The following is a 19,410-nucleotide window of genomic DNA, read 5'->3' as shown; positions in this document are numbered from 1 at the left end:
ACTAGTCTATGGAATATGGAGCAATGCAAGGTGACAGTAAATGGGTATAGTTAAGCAGCCCACTGTATACTTGGTAGCACTATGTTTGTGGATTGGCAGTGCATTTAAAATTATGATTGTTGCTATTAATGAAATGGTCTGATATTGATCTAGCAACCTTTAGCAGTTGGTGTAGAGACCTGATGGATGGAGGTTTTAGTGCTGAACAGCAAACTGCTGTAAAGAGGGAATCAAAGCATCAAATATAGCTGAGCAAATGGAAACCACATGTCAGTAAAGCAAACACATCGTAGCAGAAACAAGGACTGTACCCGATTACATTTGATGACTGGGTCAACAAAATGCAGCACAGTATCCAGAGTGTTTTTGTTGATATTGTATTTATTTGTCAGCACATACCAAAGCAAGTACAGATAGATGCTACTATAAATATAACTTTGCATATTTTACATTCATGAAAACATTGAGTGGTGAGTCAAACAATATGAATGCATCACATTTTAAGTTCGAAGGCAAAGCTGTAGAGAAAAATCATGCTCTCCTTTTCATTGTGAAGAGAATTGCCGCTTCCTTCCTTGTGCTTTGCTCAGCGTATGCCTCTCATTTGCTTCTGCATTAGTTAAGCTTTCTCTATCTTTAGCTTCACTGTCCCTGATATTTGCCTGCCAGCTGCTGTCACATTCAATTTCAGGTGGAAATCTCGTCACTTCCAAAGCCTTAGCAGATATTTCCTGTTTTATAGAGCTCTTATTTCTCTGACTTACTACTCTCCACCTTCTCAGTTGTACCCTGAGGATCCTTTATGTTCTCTGAATCTTCAAGCAGTGTCTGACCCTGGCGTCCTTCCGGTGCTCCCTGATGCATCTCTTTGATTTCTGTATTGACGTCTGTCTTTTCTCCTGGCAACACAGTTTGGACTTCATTGGTTCCCCCCCCACTGTTCAGCTTCTGGTCCTCCACTTGAGGAAGACTTTTCACATCAGATTCAGGAGAAGACTCTTTATTTTCATCTTTAATGCTACCATGTTTATCATCTTCAATGACTTTTGCTACTTTGTCCTCACCTTTGCAGGCTTCAGATTTACTGATTTCCTTTGCCTCACTCTTGGGTGTACTCAAAGACACTTGAGCCTTGTCTGGAATCTGTTTCTCTACGGACAGAGTGCTTTTTGCCTCTCCTGGTAAATCTATGGGTTTATCGGTTGTTTCTAGAGCAGGTATCTTAACTTGCTCTTCAACACTGGTTAGCTCTTGAGCTTTGTCTGATTCTCTAGACACCTGAGCCGAGGACTTGTCAACAGGTTTCACTGCTTGAGCTGGGATAAAACTATCTTTCTCAGGGACTTTTGGCTTTAACTCATCTGACTTTGGAGAGATAACGTTCTCAACCTTTGCACCTGCAGCTTCTTTCTCCTCTTTTGTCGTTTCAGCTACTTTTTGTTGTTGCTGGTTGTCCTTCTCATCAAGGCTCTCACTTGATAAGACCTTGCTTTCCTTTGCCTCAGTCTTCGGTGTAGTCAAAGATACTGTAACCTTTTCTGAAAGCTCTTTCTCAATGGACACCGTGCTCTTTGTGTCTTCTGGTAAACCTGCAGTTTTCTTGTCTGTTTCTGAAGCAGGTGCCTTATCTTGTTCTTCAACGCTGCTTAGCTCTTGAGTTTTGTCTGATTCTTGAGACACCTGAGTCGAGGACTCGTCAACAGGCTTCTCTGCTTGAGCTGGGATAAAACTTTCTTTCTCAGCATCTCCTTTATTACTATCAGATTTGTTCTGAAGTTCATCCTCCACAGGGACCTCTGGCTTTAAATCATCTGACTTTGGAGAGATATCTTTCTCAACTGTTAAAATTGTACCTGGAGCTTCTTTAGATGTTATCTTTTCAGCTACTTTTTGTTGTTGCTGGTTATCCTTCCCATCAAGGCTCTCACTTAATAAGACTTTGCTTTCCTTTGCCTCACTCTTGGATGTAGTCAACGATACTTGAACCTTTTCTGAAAGCTCTGAAAGAGTGATTTGTGTGTCTTCTGTTAGATCTGCAGTTTTCACAGCCGTTTCTAGAGCAGGAACCTTAACTTGTTCTTCAACGCTGCTTAGCTCTTGAGTTGTGTCTGATTCTCTAGACACCTGAGTCGAGGACTCGTCAACAGGCTTCTCTGCTTGAGCTGGGATAAAACTATCTCTCTCAGCATCTTCTTTTTTACTATCAGGGACTTTTGGCTTTAACTCATCTGAATTTGGAGAGATCTCTTTCTCAACCATTGCACCTGGAGCTTCTTTCTCCTCTTTTGTCTTTTCAGCTACTTTTTGTTGTTGCTGGTTATCCTTCTCATCAAGGCTCTCACTTAATAAGACCTTGCTTTCCTTTGCCTCACTCTTTGGTATAGTCAAAGATACTTGAGTCTTTTCTGAAAGCTCTTTCTCTACGGACACAGTGCTTTTTGTCTCTTGTGTTAAATCTGCAGTTTTCTCGGCTGTTTCTGAAGCAGGTGCCTTAACTTGCTCTTCAACGCTGCTTAGCTCTTGAGTTTTGTCTGATTCTCTAGACACCTGAGCTGAGGTCTTGTCAACAGGCTTCTCTGCTTCCGCTGGGATGAAACTATCTTTCTCAGCATCATCTTTTTTACTATCAGGGACTTTTGGCTTTAACTCATCTGACTTTGGAGAGATCTCTTTCTCAACCATTTCCACCTGCAGCTTCTTTCTCCTGTTTTGTCGTTTCAGCTACTTTTTGTTGTTGCTGGTTGTCCTTCTCATCAAGGCTCTCACTTGATAAGACCTTGCTTTCCTTTGCCTCAATCTTCGGTGTAGTCAAAGATACTGTATCCTTTTCTGAAAGCTCTTTCTCAATGGACAGAGTGCTCTTTGTGTCTTCTAGTAAACCTGCAGTTTTCTTGTCTGTTTCTGAAGCAGGTGCCTTAACTTGCTCTTCAACACTGCATAGCTCTTGAGGTTTGTCTGATTCTTGAGACACCTGAGCTGAGGACTCGTCAACAGGCTTCTCTGCTTCCGCTGGGATAAAACTATCTTTCTCAGCATCTCCTTTATTACTATCAGGGACTTTTGGCTTTAACTCATCTGACTTTGGAGAGATATCTTTCTCAACCATTGCACCTGGAGCTTCTATCTTCATTCTATCGTCATTTTCCTTTCCATTAAGGCTCTCACTTGTTAAGACTTTGCTTTCCTTCGCCTCACTCTTGGGTGTAGTCAAAGATACTTTAACCTTTTCTGAAAGCTCTGAAAGAGGTGATTTGTGTGTCTTCTGTTAGATTTGCAGTTTTCACAGCCTTTTCTAGAGCAGGTACCTTAACTTGCTCTTCAACGCTGCTTAGCTCTTGAGCTTTGTCTGATTCTCTAGACACCTGAGCTGAGGTCTTGTCAACAGGCTTCTCTGCTTGAGCTGGGATAAAACTATCTTTCTCAGCATCATCTTTTTTACTATCAGGGACTTTTGGCTTTAACTCATCTGACTTTGGAGAGATAACGTTCTCAACCTTTGCACCTGGAGCTTCTATCTCCTCTTTTGTCGTTTCAACTACTTTTTGTCTTTGCTCATTTTGCTTTCCATCAAGGCCCTCACTTAATACAACTTTGCTTTCCTTTGCCTCACTCTTTGGTGTAGTCAAAGATACTGTACCCCTTTCTGAAAGCTCTTTCTCAATGGACAGATTGCTCTTTGTGTCTCCTGGTAAACTTGCAGTGTTCTTGTCTGTTTCTGAAGCAGGTGCCTTATCTTGTTCTTCAACGCTGGTTAGCTCTTGAGGTTTGTCTGATTCTGGAGACACCTGAGCTGAGGACTCGTCAACAGGCTTCTCTGCTTGAGCTGGGATAAAACTATCTTTCTCAGCATCTTCTTTTTTACTATCAGGGACTTTTGGCTTTAACTCATCTGACTTTGGAGAGATATCTTTCTCAACCATTGCACCTGGAGCTTCTATCTTTTCTTGTGTCTCTTCAGCTACTTGTTGTTGTTGGTCATTTTCCTTTCCATTAAGGCTCTCACTTGATAAGACTTTGCTTTCCTTTGCCTCACTCTTCGGTGTAGTCAAAGATACTGTACCCTTTTCTGAAAACTCTTTCTCAATGGACAGAGTGCTCTTTGTGTCTCCTGGTAAATCTACAGTGTTCTTGTTTGTTTCTGAAGCAGGTGCCTTATCTTGCTCTTCAACACTGCATAGCTCTTGAGGTTTGTCTGATTCTTGAGACACCTGAGCTGAGGACTCGTCAACAGGCTTCTCTGCTTCCGCTGGGATAAGAAGTTTAAGAAGTTCATCCCTGTCAGGGACTTTTGGCTTTAAATCATCTGACTTTGGAGAGATATCTTTCTCAACCTTTGCACCTGCAGCTTCTTTCTCCTCTTTTGTCTTTTCAGCTACTTTTTGTTGTTGCTGGTTGTCCTTCTCATCAAGGCTCTCACTTGATAAGACTTTGCTTTCCTTTGCCTCACTCTTTGGTATAGTCAAAGATACTTGAGTCTTTTCTGAAAGCTCTTTCTCTACGGACACAGTGCTTTTTGTCTCTTGTGTTAAATCTGCAGTTTTCTCTGCTGTTTCTAGAGCAGGTACCTTATCTTGCTCTTCAACGCTGCTTAGCTCTTGAGTTTTGTCTGATTCTTGAGACACCTGAGCTGAGGACTCGTCAACAGGCTTCTCTGCTTGAGCTGGGATAAAACTATCTTTCTCAGCATCTCCTTTATTACTATCAGGGACTTTTGGTTTTAACTCATCTGACTTTGGAGAGATATCTTTCTCAACCATTGCACCTGGAGCTTCTATCTTCATTCTATCGTCATTTTCCTTTCCATTAAGGCTCTCACTTGTTAAGACTTTGCTTTCCTTCGCCTCACTCTTGGGTGTAGTCAAAGATACTTTAACCTTTTCTGAAAGCTCTGAAAGAGGTTTTTGTGTGTCTTCTGTTAGATTTGCAGTTTTCACAGCCTTTTCTAGAGCAGGTACCTTAACTTGCTCTTCAACGCTGCTTAGCTCTTGAGCTTTGTCTGATTCTTGAGACACCTGAGCTGAGGACTCGTCAACAGGCTTCTCTGCTTGAGCTGGGATAAAACTATCTTTCTCAGCATCATCTTTTTTACTATCAGGGACTTTTGGCTTTAACTCATCTGACTTTGGAGAGATAACGTTCTCAACCTTTGCACCTGGAGCTTCTATCTCCTCTTTTGTCGTTTCAACTACTTTTTGTCTTTGCTCATTTTGCTTTCCATCAAGGCCCTCACTTAATACAACTTTGCTTTCCTTTGCCTCACTCTTTGGTGTAGTCAAAGATACTGTACCCCTTTCTGAAAGCTCTTTCTCAATGGACAGATTGCTCTTTGTGTCTCCTGGTAAACTTGCAGTGTTCTTGTCTGTTTCTGAAGCAGGTGCCTTATCTTGTTCTTCAACGCTGGTTAGCTCTTGAGGTTTGTCTGATTCTGGAGACACCTGAGCTGAGGACTCGTCAACAGGCTTCTCTGCTTGAGCTGGGATAAAACTATCTTTCTCAGCATCTTCTTTTTTACTATCAGGGACTTTTGGCTTTAACTCATCTGACTTTGGAGAGATATCTTTCTCAACCATTGCACCTGGAGCTTCTATCTTTTCTTGTGTCTCTTCAGCTACTTGTTGTTGTTGGTCATTTTCCTTTCCATTAAGGCTCTCACTTGATAAGACTTTGCTTTCCTTTGCCTCACTCTTCGGTGTAGTCAAAGATACTGTACCCTTTTCTGAAAACTCTTTCTCAATGGACAGAGTGCTCTGTGTGTCTCCTGGTAAATCTACAGTGTTCTTGTTTGTTTCTGAAGCAGGTGCCTTATCTTGCTCTTCAACACTGCATAGCTCTTGAGGTTTGTCTGATTCTTGAGACACCTGAGCTGAGGACTCGTCAACAGGCTTCTCTGCTTCCGCTGGGATAAGAAGTTTAAGAAGTTCATCCCTGTCAGGGACTTTTGGCTTTAAATCATCTGACTTTGGAGAGATATCTTTCTCAACCTTTGCACCTGCAGCTTCCTTTCTCCTCTTTTGTCTTTTCAGCTACTTTTTGTTGTTGCTGGTTGTCCTTCTCATCAAGGCTCTCACTTGATAAGACTTTGCTTTCCTTTGCCTCACTCTTTGGTATAGTCAAAGATACTTGAGTCTTTTCTGAAAGCTCTTTCTCTACGGACACAGTGCTTTTTGTCTCTTGTGTTAAATCTGCAGTTTTCTCTGCTGTTTCTAGAGCAGGTACCTTATCTTGCTCTTCAACGCTGCTTAGCTCTTGAGTTTTGTCTGATTCTCTAGACACCTGAGCTGAGGTCTCGTCAACAGGCTTCTCTGCTTGAGCTGGGATAAAACTTTCTTTCTCAGCATCTTCTTTTTTACTATCAGGGACTTTTGGCTTTAACTCATCTGACTTTGGAGAGATATCTTTCTCAACCATTGCACCTGGAGCTTCTATCTTTTCTTGTGTCTCTTCTGTTACTTGTTGTTGTTGGTCATTTTCCTTTCCATTAAGGCTCTCACTTGATAAGACTTTGCTTTCCTTCGCCTCACTCTTTGGTGTAATCAAAGATACTTGAACCTTTTCTGAAAGCTCTGAAAGAGGTTTTTTTGTGTCTTCTGTTAGATCTGCAGTTTTCACAGCCTTTTCTAGAGCAGGTGCCTTAACTTGCTCTTCAATGCTGCTTAGCTCTTGAGTTTTGTCTGATTCTCTAGACACCTGAGCTGAGGTCTTGTCAACAGGCTTCTCTGCTTGAGCTGGGATGAAACTATCTTTCTCAGCATCTTCTTTTTTACTATCAGGGACTTTTGGCTTTAACTCATCTGACTTTGGAGAGATCTCTTTCTCAACCATTGCACCTGGAGCTTCTATCTTTTCTTTTGTCTCTAAAGCTACTTGTTGTTGTTGGTCATTTTCCTTTCCATTAAGGCTCTCACTTGATAAGACTTTGCTTTCCTTCGCCTCACTCTTGGGTGTAGTCAAAGATACTTTAACCTTTTCTGAAAGCTCTGAAAGAGTGATTTGTGTGTCTTCTGTTAGATCTGCAGTTTTCACAGCCTTTTCTAGAGCAGGTGCCTTAACTTGCTCTTCAACGCTGCTTAGCTCTTGAGCTTTGTCTGATTCTCTAGACACCTGAGCCGAGGACTCGTCAACAGGCTTCTCTGCTTGAGCTGGGATAAAACTATCTTTCTCAGCATCTTCTTTTTTACTATCAGGGACTTTTGGCTTTAACTCATCTGACTTTGGAGAGATAACGTTCTCAACCTTTGCACCTGGAGCTTCTTTCTCCTGTTTTGTCTCTTCAGCTACTTTTTGTTGTTGCTGGTTGTCCTTCTCATCAAGGCTCTCACTTGATAAGACCTTGCTTTCCTTTGCCTCAATCTTCGGTGTAGTCAAAGATACTTGAGTCTTTTCTGAAAGCTCTTTCTCTATGAAAATAGTGCTTTTTGTCTCTTGTGTTAAATCTGTAGTTTTCACTGCCGTTTCTAGAGCAAGTGCCTTAACTTGCTTTTCAACGCTGCTTAGCTCTTGAGTTTTGTCTGATTCTTGAGACACCTGAGCTGAGGACTCGTCAACAGGCTTCTCTGCTTGAGCTGGGATAAAACTATCTTTCTCAGCATCTCCTTTTTTACTATCAGATTTTTTCAGAAGTTCATCCTCCACAGGGACCTCTGGCTTTAAATCATCTGACTTTGGAGATATATCTTTCTCAACCACTGTACCTGGAGCTTCTTTAGATGTTGTCGTTTCAGCTACTCTTTGTTGTTGCTGGTTATTCTTCTCATCAAGGCCCTCACTTAATAAGACTTTGCTTTCCTTCGCCTCAATCTTGGGTGTAGTCAAAGATACTGTAACCTTTTCTGAAAGCTCTGAAAGAGTGATTTTTGTGTCTTCTGTTAGATCTGCAGTTTTCTCTGCAGTTTCTAGAGCAGGTACCTTAACTTGCTCTTCAACACTGCTTAGCTCTTGAGTTTTGTCTGATTCTTTAGACACCTGAGCTGAGGACTCATCAACAGGCTTCTCTGCTTGAGCTGGGATAAAACTATCTTTCTCAGCATCTCCTTTATTACTATCAGATGTTTTAAGAAGTTCATCCTCTACAGGGACCACTGGCTTTAAATCCTCTGACTTTTGAGATATATCTTTCTCAACCACTGTACCTCCAACTTCTTTCTCTTCTTTTGTCTCTTCTGCTACTTTTTGCTGTTGCTCGTTATCTTTCTCATCACGGCTTTCATTTAATACGACTGTGTTAGGAGTAATTGTATCTATATCCTCTTCATCGTCAGCTGCTTCAGTCTCTTCTTTACTTTTTTGATCATTGTCACTATCATCCACCTCCACAGGACTGCCAGCATCACATCCATTCACTAAATCCCCAGCTGGTGCTACTTGATTCTGCTCTCTGTCAGACATCTGCTTTCTTTCCACGTTTCCACTGTCTTTATTATCCATCTCTTCCTCACTGCTCCCTCTATCTCTTTTGGTACCCTCCTGCTCATCTGTCTCCTCTGAATCCGTCTCCTCATATTCGGACATCTCTATTTCCCTGGTGGTCTCCGTTATGATCTCCTCCACAAACTTGTAGTGGGGCTCGGCGCGTCTGTGTGGGCCTCCTGGTCTCAGACAGGGCAGCGTGTAAACGGGGGACTGGTGGTAGATGTAAGGCAGGGAGACGTGGGTGTCGGACATCGCGGTTAGACGAGCCTCCTCACCGCAGAGAAGTTTCCTGCAAGGTATAGGACACAGATTTAAATCTGCTGTGACAAATGTACACTTCTGATGCAACATTTATTTCAACCCATAAGAACCCGGACCCATTTCTACTTTTGGGAAAATTAAGGGGAACATAATTTAGACTAAATAGACCACATAGAACACATTTCTGACAAGAAACCCCCCCTAGTGTCAAATATCTGAAATGTGTATTATGTCACATTGGGCTTTAATGGTAAAGTAACTCTTATTTATAACTTAATTAATGAGGATGATTTTTTCATTTAAATTAGTTTGAACATTCTTTGAATTGAAGAATAAAGAATATATTAACTAAATATAATTGAATCAGCTAAATTAACTGAGCAGATCTTAATCATATTTCTAATTGTGCATATATGTCACTTTGGGTTTACTGTGAAAGTTTAGGGTTAAAGTCCCGATGTGACACCAGTGTCACAGCGATGTTTGTTTCATTTGTTTCATATCAATTTGATCAAGAAATGTTTCCACAACAGATTAAATGTAATAAAGGACATGTTATATAAGCATTTTAATTCTTAAATGGCTTGAATTTGACCTTTAGCAACAAAAAAAAAGCTTTTCAAATGTAGCTAGTTCTGTAAAATGTGTTAGTCTTGGACATGTTGTTATGGGAACACAACATCAAATGACCTGGACCATGACCCACCAGACTGTTCAGGGTGTGTCACTTCGGGACTTTGAGATAAAATAAAGGCTAAAGCTGTATAAGGAACATTTAAATGAAAAATGTAAGCAACTGCAAAAACATACTACTAAATGGTCTTTAGAGGAGGTGAGTAATTAGTAACTTTTAACAATTAATACAATTTGAAAATGTATTAGTTGCTTATCAAAATGTTGATGATAATATATGGGGTTACATCAGAATATATAGTTTAAAAGCTTTATAGAATACAACATTATTTATGTTCTCTACCGATCATAATGATTAAGTTATTGAAGAACTTTTCATAGTGACAGTTTTCAGGGTTGAGCTCTGTTGTGAGATTAACACAACCTGGTTTATATTTATGTATAAATACTTTTTTAAGCTTTATTAACCAGCTTTAGACATTTTAGTAACCAATGAATGAGTTACAGTACTTGACAGTAAAATGACTACATTTTGCAAACATTATTGGTCCAGTTAATAACAAATAAATGTACAGAATGTTGTGTGTTTTAAGATAGTGGTTTAGTCATGTATTTTATATTTTCAACAGGCAATGCAAGGCATCTATACATTAGTTTATAATCGACCATATTCACATAATAAAACATTGTGATTGTTTGCATTTAACTATACCTTGTTTAATAGCTTTGTTCTTAAACCCCTAATTCTTAATCCCTAATGAAGCTAGCCTTTGAAATAACGAGAGCTGTCCCTCTCTAACAGTTAACCCCATTTAGAAATCAGCAAACCTTACCTATAAGTCATTATCTCCACATCTAAAGCCATCTTCACATTCAACAGGTCCTGGTACTCCCGCAGGTAACCAGACATGTCAAATTTGCAATTTATGAGCTCATTTTCAAGTTCTTTGATTGTGTTCTGAAACCGGAGAGAAAGAAAGTGTGTTACTGGACCCTATTTAGACCATTTTCTTTATTAAACTATGCTTTTACAAAGTGAGTCTCACCTGGTAATGAATCATTTCTTCCTGGTGGCGATCCTCCACGTCACGGAGTTGCTTCTGCAGCGCCTCCCTGGTGCCATAAGTGCAGTCCAGCTCGATGTCCTTGGCCTGCAGGCGCTTCCTGTACTCCTGGATCTCTTGCTGGGTCGCTTTTAACGCCTCTCTCTGGCTCTCAGCTGCCTCTGTTAGCCTTGCAAACTGAGATTGGAAATGGTCTCCCTGCTGCTGGACGTCAGACACGGCATGACCTTCCAGTTGTGCCCTAATGTCCCGGAGTGCCGCAGTAATTCCGGAGTTTCCAAATGCATGCGCCTTGACAGTCACCTGTGCATCCTGGATTTGGTCCATTATCTCTGACACCTCGGCTTCATGGTTTCCCTTAAGGAACTGGATTTCATCCACGAGAGCCTGCGCTTTCTTGTCCATCTGTAGTTTAGCCTGATACGCGTCATTAATGTCCTTCTTGAGGACCACGATATCGCTCTCTGCATCCGATCTGCTCCTCGCTTCCTGGTCATGTTGTCTCCTTAAATTGGACAGGTCTTCCTCAAAATTGTCGTGCTCGACTTCAATCTGATGCTTCTGATGAGTGATTTCCTGAAGCAGCTGCCTCAGTTTCCTGAGCTCTGGTCCATACTCTTCCTCCAGACAAGATGCGGGTTTCGCTTTCCCTCTTATCTCACCGATTTCTCTCTCTAGCAGAGTATTCTGGTACTGCAGGTAGTGCACCTTCTCTATGAATCCTGCGAGACGATCGTTTAAGCCATGCATCAATTCCTTCTCATTAAACTTCCTAGGGTTAGTCAAATCCATGCCGGTGGAGACGGCCCTGCTATCTAAGCCCGAACGTGTCGGCTTGCACTGTGAATACTCATCTTGAGCTTTCCTGTGCGGAAAGAGGAGTCTGTTCTCCATGCTGAGACTCAGGCTGTGGTGGTGTTTCTCCGCTGCAGAGGACGGGTTTTTATACCGACTCCATCTGCTCGGTGTGCAGAACAGAGCTGTCCGGAGTGTTGAATAGGTGAAGCATCAGCTGATGTTTAATGAGAGCTTACACCGCGATTTGTCGCAGAAAGCAATGACGTGAAAGGACTGACCAACCCCAACAAAATAAAGCTTATGTACATTATTATTATTATAACTGTTGTTATTTGTATTGTTATTGTTATTATTATTATTTGTATTATCATTATTAGAGAGCGTTTGCATTATTAAGATCTTTCATTTATATAACTCAGTGTGCCACGAATGCTTTTAGATGACGTCATTTAAAACACCACATACTTTTCCATCACTTCTTACTGACTTCAGATCAAGGCTCACACCTCTTATAATAAAATGTTTAATAAATGTTTACATCTATCCTGATGAAAAGCCGGAAATCAAGTCATGTGGTTGCATTTGGTGGTTAAGTTTTCGTGCACCAACACTTTTCTTCAGTGTGTTTTTTTATTATTATTTATTTTCAGTAGGCTACATGTAGTCAGGTACTTTGTCACAATTGTTATTACGCAGTGTTTGCATTTCATGCACATTAGGCTTCATATTGGAGGGAAATATTCTACATCAATATAATTTAACTCAACCACATATACTTAAATAAGTCCTACGAGCACTGCTAGACCGTATGTATACCCCAGCAGTATATTCTAAGATGCTCAAACTGCTCATGACTTTTATTAAATAAATAAAAAGTCCAACATCTACATTTAATTTTTCTGTTAAATTCAGGAAATAATGACATGATGGCCAACATTTTAACATAAACCACTATAGTTGTTAAAAATGAAATATGATTGTTATTTTTGTTTTGTTTACAGTCATGTTTAACAGTAATCTCATTACACATTCTTTAAAAGCCTAAACTTGTATTTCCAGTATGTCTTATTGCTATTTTGATGTTAACATTTGTGCTGTATAAAGGCTGACATGTTCATCACACTTTACAGTACTTAAATGTAGCTTTATAAAACATTTAATTTGCACTTTTACTTTACTCAACTTCTATAGCCTGTATTTCTTTAAGTGTACATTGTATAGCTACAGACAGAGTTGATCACATCAGCCTGAAAACAAAACAAAATGTTTCATGTCCTTAACAAAGACATCCTCTATTTAAAATAAGTATATGTTTTTTTGTTACGATGCTGAGCTGAAGCACTCTGTATTGTCACTTAATGAAACTGTATTTATAGCTCTTTCATGATTGCTGTCTTTGTAAAACAGTGAACACAGAGAGGGAGTTGTATAATATGTAATCTGCTGGATGATTGCTGTTGCAGACAAAAACATAGAGAAGGCAATGTACTATCATTTTTTTAATTTACCAGTCCATCTTAAGCAGGCCAAACATGGAACTTTTCAACTCATAATTTAGCGTTTAATGACAATGGACAGCCCGTCGCCCACAGGGAGCATGCTCAGATCGATCCTCTGGTCCTTGTGAAGCTTTTTATTGAGAGCATCCAGAGCCTGGGAGGTGAGGTCACTGGGAGCAGGATTCACAACCTTTCCACTCCACAGCACCTTCAAAGACAAACACAACAGTGCTGATTCATTCTGGTCCCAGTCTTAACATGCTGCACACCTTTAAATCCCACAGCAAGCTGGATCCTGCTTATGAAAAGTGTACTTACATTGTCAATGGCAATGATGCCCCCTGTTCGTATGAGCTCTAACGACTTCTCGTAGTATCTGTCATAGTTTAATTTATCAGCATCGATGAACACAAAGTCATATGTTCCAGCTTCCCCGGCTGCAATCAGTTCATCTGATGAAACAGAGATATACATTTAAAATGTCCAAAGTCCATTTTCTTTGATTAAAAAAACATAACTGATATACAAAAACATACCTAGTGTCTTCATTGCTATTTCTTGGCGTACATCTATCTTATTTTCAACCCCAGCCTAGAGAAAAGGTTACATTATATGAGAGTTGTGCAGAATCTTTAATTGTTTTTGAAAGAGAATGTTAGGCAAGGCTAAACAGGAATTGATTTTCCTGTTTGGGTGACACAGTTTCCTGAGCAGACACCTTTTTTATTCTCCAGCTGGCAACATTTTGTGAAGACACACTGACAGAAGGTATATGTGCAGTCTGCTGTCTGCTGCACAATCTTGCTCTGACAGAAGAATCAATCAGTCTCACTAAAGTTGCAAATTTCCACTTTGTGGCATGGCCAAAGCCATGCTCAGAGCATTGTACCCAGTGTACATCCCTGCAACAGAAATGTGAAGTTAACTCCTGAATAATATCCCTTAAAAATGATTCAAATATCAGAGGCAAATAAAAACGTGTTTATATGAAAGCAACTGCATGCCCATATAAAGCATGCAATCCGAACTTACTGTCGAAAATTGCATACAGTTACATTCACAGCGGTAAATCAATATCTATATAAATCGATGCAATTTCAATTCCCCTCTTGAGAATCCAGAGTAGGCGAATTCAGGATGTGCCATTTACAATTTGTGCACTTTTTTTTTAGACACTTATTAAAGTTGTTTGAATTCAACTGGTCATTTTAGGACCTGTAAATCCAATTAAAGTTGTTCATCTTAATTTCAATAGCAACATCTTACTTATTTAATCATCAAACTTAATCATCAATTGAGCCTAAATAGAATTGACCAAATCTTTTTTGACAATCTCTTTTGTCATACAATCACAAAGATAGCTTTCAGAATAAGATATTTTGCCATAAACTCTGAAGCAATAATATACTGATAAATACTGTTGACTTTATAGTACAGACGTAACATATATTTATTTTTCAACAGTAAGAATTTATGATACATTTGATTTCACAATCAGATGTTCAGTTCCAATAAATATGACCCTTATTGCTGCCATATTTGATTATCTCACCAATTTCAATGGCTTTAGTTGCATTTATCAGTCTTATAAGATTTGCTCCATGGGTCCTCAAGGGTTCTCTGAAATGAAAATATCAAACTATGTAATAAACAGTTTATTATTATATGATCTGGCTAAATGGATACACATCTCCTGGTACTACTCGGTCGATGTTTGGGGGTTTTATGATACTGTGCTGCCCTCTGGTGATCTTATAAGTGTATTACTTGGAGACAGAAATTATATACATTACTCTGGTATCTTTAAATGTATCGTATTTATATAGAAAGTAAAGAAAATAAATGTGACACGTAATGCACAATGAACATATGCAATTCTAAGCAGGTGTGTCTTCATTTTCTTTTTAAAGGTATCTAGTTTCAAAGTTTGATTAAAGTTTACAAGTAAAAACTTCAAAGTTAAATCATTTTTAGTTTTTATCCCATAGCTCTTCTAGACGACCAACCAACCATCGTCTGAGCTAAATAACCTGCTGATGGCTTCAGTATGTTGATAAATGTTGGCAGGCTAGTGCTCATGCTAAACTAAAGTGATCAAAATAATTCTGAACTGAACCTCATGGGAATCAAATGTAGAGATAAAAACTTAGATGTGACCGAAGATCTTTAGGTTGACCTGGTCAGGGGCATAGCAGCATCAGAGTGAAACACTAGACAATTCAGGGTTATCTCGCTTAGACAAGAAGTGAATTATTATGCTTTCTTCATCTCAACAGGTGACACCAGATTATGAGGGTTTGTTGTTTCTCTTACCAGTCTGAGTTTGGTGAGGACTGGGTGCTCTCTCAGTGAGTTGTTGACAATATACTGCAGCACAGGATCATCCTTCCCTCCGCTGTGACTCTTCCCGATGAAGGCAGACTTTCCCACACCTGACCGAGGAGAACCAGAACAGAAGCGACTGTTACCACGACGCAAGAAATGTCTCTCCTCTGCCAGATTATAAACAAAACCACCATCTCATACTGTACCTGTTAGTACAACAGCAAGTCCAAGGAAGAACATTGTTTTGATATCTATAGCCATTATGTTCTCGGCTCAGGCTTTAATGAAGAAACGTTGACCAGCTTTACTTTAAATGCACTGAAAGTCTCTCTCAGTCCTATTTATACGGTACATCCTGTGTTTGCTTTGCCTAATCTGTTGGGAGGAAGCCTACATTTATTGATTTTCCGGATATATTTCAAAAGTGGGGATGTTTTAGAAGAAAAACAACAGTTGTTTAAATCAAAAGGTTAACTTAGATGATTAAATAACTTACACAGTAAAGTCTCATGAGAAACACTAGCACCAACACTGACCAAATTGTATTTAAATGAGTTTGTTATTCTTTATTAGCTGAATCTCAAAATATTGCAGTGGTTATTTTGCAATTCAAACAAGTGCACTTTGGACTATTTTATCTGTGTTTGATGTTCTCACAGTCTTCCTGAATGTCCACTATTGCTCAACACTGTATTTCACTACAACTCATTGAATAAGAACTTTTGTGTATTTCACCAGACAACACTTTCCCAACTTTGTAAAGGTGATTTGCAAGTTGACAATAAAACATGGAAGACACTCTAATACAATTAGTTTCAAATAGTTTTCAGCTCTGGAAAGCCAGACTCTTTCTTTGTTCATAAACGTTTCATACAGTATTCAATAAGAGGACCACAGTTCTGACTGCTTATTTTACAAATGAGATGTGTTTGGTGTCGAGAGAACTAATGTGTGTTTGAAGGTTTAATGTAAAATACTGCCCCCTTGTGGTAAAATGATTTATATCAATACATAGCTTTATATTACACTGAAACAGCTGAAAAGTTTACTTTAATTAAATGTATTAAGTTTCTTGAAAGCAATAATATTAAGTTCAACCTAATATATTTTACTTTAAACGTAATATTATTGCTTTCACCTAACCTAATACAGTTATGTGAAATCTGTTTACACAATACATTTAATAAAAGTCAACGTTTCAGTTCTTTCATTGAATATTTAATTTAGCTGACACTTTTATCCAAAAGGACTTACAATAAGTGCCATACAGAAAACACACTTGCGTAAAATGCAGATATATTTGCTTTAGGGAAGCAACTAAAATGCCTGCATGAGGTCGATCTGCCTCTTATTTTTTAATGGTTAATTTATCATATTTATGTTCGGAAAATAAATACTTACATTTAAAGTAATTAAGGCAATCAAATGCTTTAATTGTTTTGAGTTTAGATAACTATAGGTCTACAGTGTGTGTAACTGACATCAGTGAGTTAGCTGACTAGTGCTTCCTGTAGATAATCATAGGACCATTTATGGAAATAGCTTCTGTTTGATATAGAATCTGGACACACAGAGAAAGAGGTCAACGTACACTATACTTAAATATGTCCTTAACTTTGAAAGAAGTACAAATACTATTGTAAAGTCAGAGTCTAGCAACTTGTCAATGGGGGTATATGGGTATGTAATTGAATGAAATAAACCTATTCATACCTATTATTTTAGATTTGTAACCATGTTTTCACTTGCTACAAAACATTTATGTCGTGATTTATTTAACATTTGAAATATTCTTTCTCATTCTTTCTCATCTGTAAAATGTAATCAAAACATCAAAACGGAAACGGGGAAGACGGTAGCCAGGAATGTTCAAAAAGGGATTTGGGGGATGTGAGTGGGATGCGAGGTCTCTCCAAGGACACAGAGCTTCCTCTGTCTATTCCCTAACTAAGAATGCACAGATGCAAACAATAACACGCCGCCGACATGAACGCATCAATTAAATGAGCCATGACATGCACACTGTCTCTAAAGATTTTTTTTTAGATGTGACGAGGAAGAGGAAGGAGATCTCTCAGAATGCGCACACAGTTCTGATAAGGTCCTCTTGCGAAAATAAGATGCCGTGTTCTTCCAGCATCCATCTCTCTCTCCAGCTGCTTTAGGCCTCTGCTTATGTGACGCTAATTGTTTCTGCTACTTGTGCCAAGTACCTACTCTTCCCCAGCACATTCTACAGACAGGCCCTGGTCCCTCAGCTGCTTTTTGTGTCTGTTTAAGGAATGAAAAAATGTGTGCTGCCATCTGCAGCGAGCACACCACTGTTCCTCCTCCCGGCCGTGACTGTCAGAGTGCCACAACGATACACATTCACACACTCTCTCAGAGGTAGAAAAAACGATGTGGTAGAGGAACAAGAAAACATAACTGACACATACAACTGCTAATATGAAACAAAATAATTCAAGAGGTTCCTGTTTTTATCCATTTAGCGCATGGGAGGAAAGACATTGTACAATGTGAAAAAAAGGCTTTTAAATTATGCAAAGAATATATAGATATGTGAGTGATTTAAAACCGATATACTCTTTAAAGCGTGTGCCTTGCCTTTGATTTTAAAGCGTTGTTGAGAAACTCCTGAAATAAGTTCACAAAATGTATGAAAGCTTTAGGCCTCTCGGCACTCGTGAGGTTATCCAAGCTGCATTGCTTTGGATTTTAGTACCTTCATGTGAACAGCAAGTGGCAGTGTTGTTTAGCTAATCCACAGTCTCCTCCATGCACACACAGGCTGAGGCACAAAGAGAGCCGGGCCTTCACTCCCCTGTATGGGAAGTAATATCACTTTCCTCTTGTTGAATTGACCTGTGACACCATCACAGAGTACACAGAGCGACACATATTGACATGCTTGTAATGCCACATGGCTGTTACATCCTCCATGTGTTTATCAGGGGGAGACTGCTTGTGATGTACTCTAATAACAGCAGTCAGTTTGGCACCGTCTCAGCAGGCAGATAAGAACGCATGAATATTAAGTGATGCTAATCACAATGGAGAGACCAACGTCAAAACGACTGACAGACATTTTCTCGGCATTCAATTGACATCCTCAGACTCGTCTTCCGTCTGACAGCAGCGTCTCCCAACATGACAAGTCTGTTTAAAGCTTCCGGAGGAGGCTCGCTCACGTGCACACGCACCAGTACACACCATTACAGATGCATTGACACTGATTTTACTCAAACTGGGCCACTGTGCTGCTGTGCAAGACCCCAACGAGTGTTTCTCGACACACACACTACGAGCACACAAAGCGCATTGGTTTATGTAGGCCACTTGGAGAGTTGCAAAATGTAGATAAGCATATAGCAAAAATATTCCCCATAACTGCTTTTTTAAATCATGGAAATCTGGATTTATCGCTGCTGTATTAAACTACAGCGTATTTTGGAGCGTGAATGTTGAGGATAAGCCATTCAATTCATCATCCTCTCTTTGTGTATTCAAGCCGTACAGAACAAAACAGAGGATCTGCTTCAGAAAATGAATGGCAGGTGCGGTTGTTTGACTTTCAAATCACCTAGGCATCTATTCTATTAACCCGGCGTGTAAATAAATACATAATTCAATTTCCATGGAGTCACACAATAAGTTGACAGTCCTCAAAAAGATCAAACAGGCTGCTCCGGGGCACGTGAGCCTCGGTGAAAAAATCTTGGCTATATGAAAGGTGTTGACACCTTGAGCAAGCCACAAGAAGAGACAAATGTCATATCCTCAGAAACAATTACTCGGTGAACCTTTGCTTTTAAAGCCAGCAGGTCTCCCAGCTATATCATAGTGTACACAGTGGAGCTGCTCCCACAACACAACACAGGGCTTGTCAGTCACTTTCAGAATAAATATGCTCTGTTTCTGTAGCAGTATTGAATAATTATATTTTATATTTTAACTGCCCCATTCCCCTTTAAGAATGAACTTCCTCCATTGTTTTGTACGCAGAAAGTCACATTTTTATTTGCTCATCATACTCTCTGTTCCTGTCCGGAGTCACTTCATACTTCCTTCCTATTAGTCTCACTCTCATCTGACTGCCGTGTCCCATTGTGACCGCACTTGAGGCGCTAATGATAATGTTATGACCCAGACCAATTTGCCATGGCAATAAGACTCGCTTAATTGAGTTGATTATAAGCCCTATGTCTGCGATGACCCCTCCGGACTCAGAAATAGGGAGCAGAGAGAGAAAGAGAGAGGGAGCATGTGGCTGCAGGGGAGGAGGCGTTCTCCAGGCATTCCATCATTTGCAGGAGACACATGGGATATGACTGTTTGGAGACATGAGCACACGCATATGTGTGTGACAATTCTTCATGCAGGGTGTTGGGAGATGGCGTGTTGGGAGAGCAGGCCTTCAG

The 19,410-nt window shown here is 39.8% G+C and overlaps 2 protein-coding genes across 3 annotated transcripts; both read right to left on the bottom strand.

Moving 5' to 3' along the window:
• Nucleotides 1-392: 392 nt before the first annotated feature.
• Nucleotides 393-11,261, bottom strand: LOC117460181 (peripherin). Of its 2 annotated transcripts, XM_034101455.1 has the most exons (6): nucleotides 10,350-11,261; nucleotides 10,137-10,261; nucleotides 8,130-8,698; nucleotides 7,525-7,697; nucleotides 6,079-6,273; nucleotides 393-1,104 (listed from the first exon to the last, which is right to left on the bottom strand). In XM_034101455.1, exons 1-6 carry the CDS (start codon nucleotides 11,259-11,261, stop codon nucleotides 748-750), a joined length of 2,331 nt encoding a protein of 776 aa, XP_033957346.1. In that variant the 3' UTR covers nucleotides 393-747. The 2 variants fall into 2 exon arrangements, with proteins under 2 accessions (XP_033957346.1, XP_071061793.1); XM_071205692.1 differs by lacking the exon at nucleotides 393-1,104 and having other exon boundaries at nucleotides 5,973-8,698; nucleotides 10,350-10,865.
• Nucleotides 11,262-12,651: 1,390 nt separating this feature from the next.
• LOC117459372 (catechol O-methyltransferase domain-containing protein 1-like) lies at nucleotides 12,652-15,309 on the bottom strand. The gene is made up of 5 exons (XM_034100155.2): nucleotides 15,196-15,309; nucleotides 14,978-15,096; nucleotides 13,201-13,255; nucleotides 12,983-13,116; nucleotides 12,652-12,872 (listed from the first exon to the last, which is right to left on the bottom strand). The coding sequence occupies exons 1-5, from the start codon at nucleotides 15,248-15,250 to the stop codon at nucleotides 12,720-12,722; spliced, it is 516 nt and encodes a 171-aa protein (XP_033956046.1). The 5' UTR covers nucleotides 15,251-15,309; the 3' UTR covers nucleotides 12,652-12,719.
• Nucleotides 15,310-19,410: the final 4,101 nt, after the last annotated feature.

This window comes from Pseudochaenichthys georgianus, chromosome 15, assembly GCF_902827115.2.
Source record: "Pseudochaenichthys georgianus chromosome 15, fPseGeo1.2, whole genome shotgun sequence".
In the NCBI taxonomy this organism is placed as follows: Eukaryota; Metazoa; Chordata; class Actinopteri; order Perciformes; family Channichthyidae; genus Pseudochaenichthys; species Pseudochaenichthys georgianus.
The sequence above is the reverse complement of the archived record's forward strand: the minus strand, read 5'-3'. Positions and strand labels throughout refer to the sequence as shown.

Coding starts and splice junctions, on each gene's coding strand:
- LOC117459372 (XM_034100155.2), bottom strand. CDS start 15,250: ATGGCTATAGATATCAAAACAATGTTCTTCCTTGGACTTGCTGTTGTA. Junction 13,256..14,977: donor TCCTCACCAAACTCAGACTG/GTAAGAGAAACA, acceptor CCTTTTCTCTAG/GCTGGGGTTGAAAATAAGAT. Junction 12,873..12,982: donor GCATCATTGCCATTGACAAT/GTAAGTACACTT, acceptor TTGTCTTTGAAG/GTGCTGTGGAGTGGAAAGGT.
- LOC117460181 (XM_071205692.1), bottom strand. CDS start 10,772: ATGGACAAGAAAGCGCAGGCTCTCGTGGATGAAATCCAGTTCCTTAAG. Junction 10,262..10,349: donor AAGAAATGATTCATTACCAG/GTGAGACTCACT, acceptor CTCCGGTTTCAG/AACACAATCAAAGAACTTGA. Junction 8,699..10,136: donor GTGGAGATAATGACTTATAG/GTAAGGTTTGCT, acceptor TATACCTTGCAG/GAAACTTCTCTGCGGTGAGG.